This window comes from Cyprinus carpio, chromosome B12 (assembly GCF_018340385.1).
Source record: "Cyprinus carpio isolate SPL01 chromosome B12, ASM1834038v1, whole genome shotgun sequence".
NCBI classification, from domain to species: domain Eukaryota; kingdom Metazoa; phylum Chordata; class Actinopteri; order Cypriniformes; family Cyprinidae; genus Cyprinus; species Cyprinus carpio.
This window is the reverse complement of record NC_056608.1, coordinates 154,636-163,609: the sequence shown is the minus strand read 5'-3', so window position 1 is coordinate 163,609 and position 8,974 is coordinate 154,636. Positions and strand designations below refer to the sequence as shown.

General features: G+C 38.8%; 1 protein-coding gene across 1 annotated transcript in view; it reads left to right on the top strand.

Moving 5' to 3' along the window:
• Positions 1–7,026, top strand: part of LOC109099841 — a 25,816-nt gene extending 18,790 nt beyond the window's left edge. The window contains exons 15-19 of the mRNA XM_042734877.1: positions 2,722–2,833; positions 3,212–3,340; positions 3,452–3,640; positions 4,633–4,786; positions 6,101–7,026. Coding sequence (XP_042590811.1) covers positions 2,722–2,833; positions 3,212–3,340; positions 3,452–3,640; positions 4,633–4,786; positions 6,101–6,671 — 1,155 coding nt within the window. The 3' untranslated portion in view covers positions 6,672–7,026. The remainder of the gene's footprint in view (positions 1–2,721; positions 2,834–3,211; positions 3,341–3,451; positions 3,641–4,632; positions 4,787–6,100) is intronic.
• Positions 7,027–8,974: the final 1,948 nt, after the last annotated feature.

The following is an 8,974-nucleotide window of genomic DNA, read 5'->3' as shown; positions in this document are numbered from 1 at the left end:
ATGAAATTCCATGAGAGGGTTGAGTTGGTATAGTCTGGACAGAACAAGAAGTTGACCAAGGAGTTTTGTAGCATGTTCCGAAATAAAGGGCTTGATCTCCCTAATGTTGTATAAGTCAAATCTGCAGGACCAGGTAGTTCTAATAATGTGGCTCCTCTGCACAATCTGACTTTGCAGCAGCCTGGAATTAAACTGCTGGTTTTGTCTGGCCAGAGGAGAACTGGCCCCCAACCGAACCTGTTTTTTTTTCTCCATTTCTTACACTGATTTTCCTTGCCACTGTTGCCTCTGGCTTGCTTAGTTGGGGTCACTTAATTGCCAGTGATATCATCAACTTGATTGCACAGATGCTATTTGAACAAAACTGAGCTGGATGATGACATCACTGAATCAATAATAAACTGACTTTAACTGAAAATGGTTAATTTTTGTGTTTACTGTTGTCCTTTTGCAGTATTACACACTATTTTCCTATTTAATACTGTTATGCTGCTTTGACACAATCTGTATTGTTAAAAGCGCTATATAAGGTGAATTGGCTTTGACTGTGAAATTCAGCTGATCATCAATGACAACACCAAGGTTCCTGGCTGTCCTTGAAGGAGTTATGTTTGATGCACCTAGCTTGATGGACGAAAATGTGATGAAGTGCTGTGTTGGCTGAAACCACAAGCAGCTCTGTCTTGGCATGGTTGGGTTGAAGTTGATGGTTCTTCATCCAGCAAGAAATATTTGTTAGACATGCTGAGATGCGAGCAGCTATTGTCGGATCATCAGGATTGTATGAGAGGTAGAGTTGAGTATCATCAGCATAGCAGTGATATGAAAAGGCATGTTCTGAATGACAGAACCTAGTGATGTAGACAGAGAAGAGAAATGTTCCAAGAACTGAGCCCTGAGGCACCCCAAATAGCTAGATGTTGACATTGGAGTGTGGTTTAGAGTCAGAATGTGATTAGAACGAGTCTCCAGGCAGTCTGAGGAACTACAGCAGCATATTCATTCTCACACACACACACACACACACACACACACACACACACACACACACACACACACACACACACACACACACACAGTAATGGTAGCTATTTGTCCAAGGTGACTCTGTCCTTGTTTACAAAAAACAGATTTGGGGATTGAGAGCTCAGACAAAATGAATGGCCTTCAAAACACTAAATGCTGCCTCTTAAGTGAATTGCTAGAGTGTGTATTGTTGTTGCTGGTCTGTTGGATTATATAGAGGGTTTTCTCTCACCTGGTGTGATATAGTCACTCTTGGAGTCGTTGCGATGGGCGTCAGGCCAGTTTTCACACAGGTGCATGAGTGACTCATCTGATCGTGACTCCAGAGATCATAGAGAAGAGCTGTGCTGGGTGTACTCAAAGTTGAACACATTTAATTATAAAAAATACGGTGTTGAAATTAATTTAATTGTGCCCCCGAGCCATGCATAAATTAGAAAATAAATTAAGAACACTAAATGAATTTACTTCTTATTAATGTATTGCTTATTAAAGGCACAATATGTAAGTTTTCGCCGCTAGAGTGTGTGTATTCAGAAGAAACAAAGGCGTAGCTTGATGACGCTGTGACTGAGTGTGGAATCGTATAGAGTTGTCGTCTTCATCCCCACAGCAGATGCTATCCGATGGGACTCGGGCAGAAATCATGTTCATGGATGAGCTAATGATTTGTTAATGTTATAGTATGAAGCAGGGTGAGGCTGAAAGCCGTCGAAGCGAAACGAGGCCACTGAACGAGCGTGACACACGGTTCGAAAGCAGCAGAGGTTTTATTATGCCACAGTTGACCGCTTCTTCTCATTCCGGTCATGCATATGTGGGGTAAAGCATCTCTGTTTTATCATACTAGATACATTTGAAAGTTCTGTTTTGGTGCTACTTTGTGCAGTCGTCACCGTTCTATTAAAACGCACAACATATTAAAGCGTCTTTGGGGTATAAATGTTTTATAATAAAGTATTAAAGAGTTCGAGGGTGTATGACCTCATTGGCAGGCGACGCAATAACCAGGGACGAGCCACTATTTAAAATGCCTATTTCTCTGGATTTAAACATTCTTCAAAACATTTAGGATAATGTTAAGTACACAAGTCAGTAAAATATATAACACTGTTTGAGTGATTTTTGGATATTTTAATTAAAAAAAAAACTTACATATTGTGCCTTTAATATAAAAAATGCTTGCCAAATCAAAGGCATGTGCTGTAGAAAAAACAAAAACAAAACAAAATAGGAAATATGTATCATAGGGAGGTCAAAATATTAGATAAAATGACCTTTTTATGACAAGGCAAAGGTGAGGTGTAGCATGACAACCCAAAAACAATAATAATGTTGATGACATTAATTTAGGGTATTTGAAATAAAATTCTCTTAAAATTATATTATTAATACAATATATATATATTGTATAATTAAGTAGAATTAGTGTAATTTAATTTATCCTATTATAACTGATATTATATTTTGTATAATTATTATACTAATTAATATAATACACATTTCTCTCATACATAAAAATAATGTGTCTAAGTAAAGAAAACCTTATTGTGATTGACGTTAAGTAGTTGGCATATTAATCTCAAAGTTATTGTGATACCCAATTTTGCACCCCTCATTCAAGGGCATTAAATTATAACACAATGAAAGGCTTCCATCACATGATGTTTTGTGACTTGTCTTGCTGTAACTCAGGACCAAGCTGCTTTAAAGAGGTTTCTGGACAGAGAAAACGCTCGAGAGCTCCCTGCAAATGAGGAACCATGGGAGGTGCCGGCGCCGGTGGAAGTAAAAGCAGAAACCATCGGTAAGCATCTCTCTTGACGTGCCTGAACTGAGGCGGTGGTAAGGGACAGACAGTGAGTCCCGCTGCTCTGAACGCATCGTCTGCACAGCTGCATTTGTTCCCTTTGATTTCTCCTCCAGTTTAATCTGTGCCTCTCGCCCTCATTTCATCGCTCCTCTCACACGCACACGTGCATAGTGCACATATGCTAATGGGGTTTGCTCGCTGACATGAAAGCGCAGCTGTTGCCAGGGCGAAGGGAAGAGCTGTCTCTGCTCAGCTGCACATCAGCCACACACTGTAATAACCACTGCACAGTGAGACCTGTTTGGGTCAGTTTTTGTGATGTGACGTTCATCTGTGGCTGTTCGGCTGTAATTGTGCTGCTTGTGTTTGCAGTATCGTCTTTGGTCCGGCCGTCAGGAGACGTGCAGGAGGAGGAAATGCAGACACAACACAATAAAGAGGACCGGCTGGTTTGCTGGCCACCAAAAGCCTCTCTCAGTAAAACAAGTGGCAGCAGTTCAGGTACAGACTGTGGATGGAGACTAATGAATATATATTCAGAGCGCTGGCTATATGGTATATATCTTGTGGTTATGATCAGGCTCATAATGCATGTGTGTTTTGTGGAGTCAGGCAGTCAGGCTGTTGAAGAGGTGATGAAGATGTGGCCTCCTCCTGCTGCTCCAGCTGCTGCGGGTCTCGAGAGGAGCTCGTCCAATATCAGCGTTCATCAGAGAACCGCGGAGTCTCCACTGCACACAGAACCAAGAGCTCAACATGAACAGAGTCCCAGAGCAAGCAGCTTCCCGCCACGAGCCACAGGTCTGGCCACTAAATTTATTTATTGGTTTTAAAGTGGCTTTAAAATGTTTTTTGTTTTTTTGTTTTCACCTCCAAAAAATTTGCCAATTAGATTTGCAACTAAAGCACATTAAATATATAGTAAAGAATACTGAAGACTTTTTATCCTGTATTACAGTCAGCGAACAGGAATTACTTTCATATGCAATTACTTTTTAAAAATGCCATATTGATTGATTGAAATTGACAATTTGATTTGTGAACACCAAACCAGCTGTATTAAGTCTTGCTTAAGTTTAGCTCTGAAAAGCGATATTAAAATTAAAATACTCATTGCATATATGTATATACGTATAAAAATAGTGAATATTCAGTATTGCTCAGGTCTGTTGGCTTGGCATTTTGCTCTTTTGATTCTTGAAGGTACGGATTTATTTTGTATTATCCCAAAAAATATCCCCATCATGGTTTCATTTAATTAATAGTTTCCCAAATGAGGGAATTGCTAGTAAAAAGCTAATAAAAAGGTAAAAATCGAATAAATACATTGGGCTGCACATATAATGGAAATAAAACTGATTAGTGCAGTGAGCTACTTCACAGGAAGTCCATCTCTGCATGCAGTGAATCTGAAGGAATGCAGCGCCAGCAGGATCACTTTTTTTTATGTTAACTTAATTTTCTGCATTTTGTGGACAAATGCTTGCAGCAAGAAGCGCTTAGAAACTTTTCCACTGAACACAGAGAATTAAAGATCTGCCTGTAGTTTACCGGCAAAATAAAAGCTTGATGGTTTAATGTTTGAAAGTGAAAAGTTTAAGACATAAATATTAGTATTGTAACTTAATAAAAAAACATTTACTAAAATTAAATACTGTTTACTTGCATGTTGTGACCGTTAACTGACATCAAAGAATCGTGAACATGAATGAAGTATTAATAAAAAAAGAAAATAGTTCATGTAAAAGGGGTTTGACTGATCTCTGTTTGCTATATTAAACTTGTTTGCTCAGAGCGGAGGGAAGAGTCCGCTGTGCAGGATGTCCAGTCTGTGGTCAGTCCTCAGCAGCCTGTGAAACCAAACGCAGCTACAGATGAAGGAGAAGAAACTACAGTGGACAAAACCAACCCGCCACCAGCAGCAGATGATGACCACTCAACACTGCTGTATGTGTGATTACTATTGCCTTCGTTTATTGCATTTCAAATCGGGCTGTTGTTTTGACTCCTCACTGTGGCGTGATGTATTATGGAAAAAATAACGTGTTTTTAGACATTTAATGCAGCGCTCGTCCAGACCTGTCCATCATTTTACATTGATGCAGTTGCTGATGAACATGATGCAGGACAATGGACTGCGTGATGAAGCCTAAAATATCTTGAAGCCTAAAATTCAAGATATGAGTGCAAAAAATGACCCTGTTATATTTATATCATATCATATATTTTAGCAATATCACATCAGCGAGAGTGCTGTTTTTCCTCAATATCTGCACAGTTCATAAACTTGTAACATTTATTATGTTTTATTTATTTTTAGTTTGCATTTTTTATGTTTTAATTTTGTCAACAAAAATAGTTCTAATCAAAGCCACATCAGGACTGTTGAGACTGAGCAACACACAGCAGTGATTCATTACTGAATGAATCCTTGTTTTTGAACAAACACAGTGAGCGAATTATTCAGTGACTCATTCAGAGAGACACTCACATTGTTTCTGAATGAACTGGTTGAGTGAATGATTCAATGACTCACTCATTAAGACAGTGTCAATTCAATATCAATTTTTTGAACATTCATAGTTTAATATTTAATTTCAAACAAACAAACAAACAAAAAAACAAACAAACAAAATAACGCCCATGTATTGTAATTATTTATGCAATGCTGAATTAAAATATTTATTTCTAAAGCTACGTTCAACGCTTTTCTCATTTAACTCAATAATGACTTCAAATGTGACCCTGGACCACAAAACCAGTCTTAAGTGTAAATTTTTCAAAATTGAGATTTATACATCATCTGAGTGCTGAATAAATAAGCTTTCCATTGATGTATGGTGTGTTAGGAGGTCAATATTTGGAATCTGAGGGTGCAAAAAAATCAAAATATTGAGAAAATCGCCTTTAAAGTTGTCCAAATGAATTCTTAGCAATGCATAATACTAATCAAAAATTAAGTTTTAATATATTTACAGTACAAAATTTACAAAAAATCAGGATTGAACATGATCTTTACTTAATTTCCTTATGATTTTTGACATAAAATAAAAATCAATAATTTTGACCAATAAAGTGTATTTTTTTGCTATTGCTACAAATATACCCCAGCGACTCAAGACTGGTTTCGTGCTCCAGAGTCACAAATTATCTTTTGGGGGGAATCTTCTTAGCCAAAATGGCAAGTAATTAGGGTTAAAATATGAATCGCATGACTGGCCAAATTTCAATACATTTTGAAATGATTTCACTTCTTTCCAGAAGCCAAAACCCAGCCCAGGCTCCAGAGATAGTGCTGAGCCAGTTCCAGGGAGCTGAAGCCCTGCAGCGTCCGCCCATGACTCTGGACAGCGCCGTCTGGAGCAAAGCCGTGGCTCCGGAGGAAGTTCTGGAGGATCTGCCGCTGGATTGCACCATGCCTCAAACCCTGGTGCTGCCTAAAGACAAAGAAGACACGGGCAGCATCGGACAGTGGGGAGAGCAGCTGGTCCACTCCTTCCTCACGCACTGGAGAGAGAACGGCGGCCCCAGTCAAATCACCTGGTTCAACGAGAAAGGAGAGAGCGGCCGCGCATGCGACTTCAAGCTGACCTTCACAAATAACGGGAGCACGCAAGAAGTCTTCGTGGAGGTGAAGACGACGGTCAGGCGAGATCGACACTTCATCCACATGTCTGCGAACGAGCTGGATCTGGCACTGAAGGAGAAGGAGCGGTATCACATATACCGAGTGTACGGCGCTGGAGATGCGCAGCACGTGCGTCTCTGTCGCATCAAGAACCTCGCGCAGCATCTGCACTCTAAGTCCCTGGAACTCTTTTTATTCGTGTAGCCATCTTTCGTCTCACTGAAAATCTCGAGTTGTTTTAGAATAACATTTCTGACCTATGTTAGCTGTACAATTCTGCCTGTTTGCACTCTATCCTGTTCATCGATTCTTTTAATTGTTTTTTTTTTTAAACTACTGATACTGTTTGTACTGATATGTGCGATATGTGCACAATTTTAGTGGCCAGTTATAGTTAAACGTTTTAAAGAATCAACATGTTCTCTATCCACATGTTCGGTCATGTATTCAAAGCACAGATTTTGCATTGATTCTTTCATAAGCTCTACTGTAAAAGTGTATCTTCACTCTTTGGATTGTGCTGTAATCAGTTCCGTAAATAAAAGAAATGTTCCGAAAATGGAGAGATTTGGAATGTTTCGCTCTTAGATCTTTATGGACACAACTAACAGAGAACGTTCCTCCAAACATTCTATCAGTTATTTTAATAGAACGTGCATTTAAAATGTTAGCACGAAAACATTTATACATCATTCATGAAACATTTTAGTTTGTCTAATCATGAATACTGATTTGAGATGGTTCAGAGAACATACAAAGGTAGCTATCAAGTTTGCAGAATGCTAAAATGCAACATTCCCTTATATATAATGTTCATACAACCAAGAAAAACAAGTTTTTAAAACGTTAAAATAATTTTTGAACCCTCTACTTATTCCAAACATATGAGTTTCTGTTGGTAACCAAACAGTTGACTTGTAGAATGGGAAAAAATCCGTCCAACGTTCTTTAAAATGATGACTTTTGTGCTCAACAGGAGGAAGAAACTTTTCCAGGTTTCTTGGGCGAGCTGTCCCTTTAATTAAAGATCCTGCAGCTGGGTCTGATTGATGTCACATGATGTCATAAGAGGTTGTTGTCATTCAGGAACTGATGTAATGTCTGAAATAGTGGTTTCAGTCTCTTTGAAGAAATGTTCCAGGTTCAAAACAAGTCCAGCTCTGTGACTGGCATCTGTTGTGTATTATTGATTACTGTAAAACGTCCCCCTAACATTAACACGTGGTTCCTAATTGGTTCTTTCTTTCTTTTATTTTAATTTTTTTTAAATAAAATAATAGAACCAAAAACTAACTTTGCTAGAACTGGAATATTTTTTGAGACAATCAAATGAGAACCTATACAGAACGTTCTCTAATGGTTATTTTTAGGTTTTACTTTATAACCAAAACCCAAGAACGTTCTTGAAAAGAAACTGATTGATCTTTAGTTTGTGTTTAATAAAAAAAACAATAAATTAAATGTTTTTTTTTCACTACCACTGAGCATTAAAATACACGTAGTTCTAAACGTACAGCCTTAAAGATAAAAGCAATAAAGCTAAGCTTTTAAAAATAAAAATACATATTTATACTAATAAAAAATGCATTTAAAATATACACCCTTAGCGACCTGACGCGAGGGAGCGACTCGTGCTGCTATTGGCTGACGCTCGCAGTGGGTGGAGCGTAATCAGGTGACGCGAGGGAGTGACCTGCGCTCTTACTGGCTGACGCGCGCAGTGGGCGGGGTTTCGCCAGCCCGTCTCGGAAGCTGTGATTTCTCCAGTCTCGGTGAGGTCCGCGCCGGTGAGCTACGATACGGCGGAGCGACTGATTCTCAGCAGCACCGAGACACACAGATGCGGGGAAGAGAGAGACACGCCACTGTACCGTGAGAAGAGACTCTCACTGCGGCATATCTGCCTCGAAACAGAAGAACTGCGGGTCTGGACGGATTTCATGGTGAGTGCATTCCGCGTGATTGTCAGCATTATTATAATAATGCAGCCGCTGATATATTTTGACGTGGAATTGATGCATAATGCTCGATATAAATGGACTGTCCTGCTCAAGACTAAAGGATTTATGTTATAATAACCCGAGGTTACCGCTAATCAGCACTGCAGAGTGATGCCCTTATGCTACTAGTAAAATAAAATAAAATAATTATTTATTAATACAAATTGAAGCATGAACATGAGCAATAATAATAAAATGTATAATAATACAATTATTATTATTATTGTTTTTCTTATTATTATTCGCTTAGTACAGCGAATTGGATGAAATTTTTTTTTATTAATAATCATGTAAGTGTGTGTGTGTGTGTGTGTGTGTGTGTGTGTGTGTGTGTGTGTGTGTGTTTATTTTATATGCATTTGACCTATGGATACATTTCCTATTGCCCTGTTCACCATGTAAACGTATTCCCCCTTTAAGAAGTGTGTGTGTGTGTGTGTGTGTTGATGGAGAGTGAGGGAGAGGAGTGTGTGTGTGTGTGTGTGTGTGTGTGTGCTGCTGCTGTTG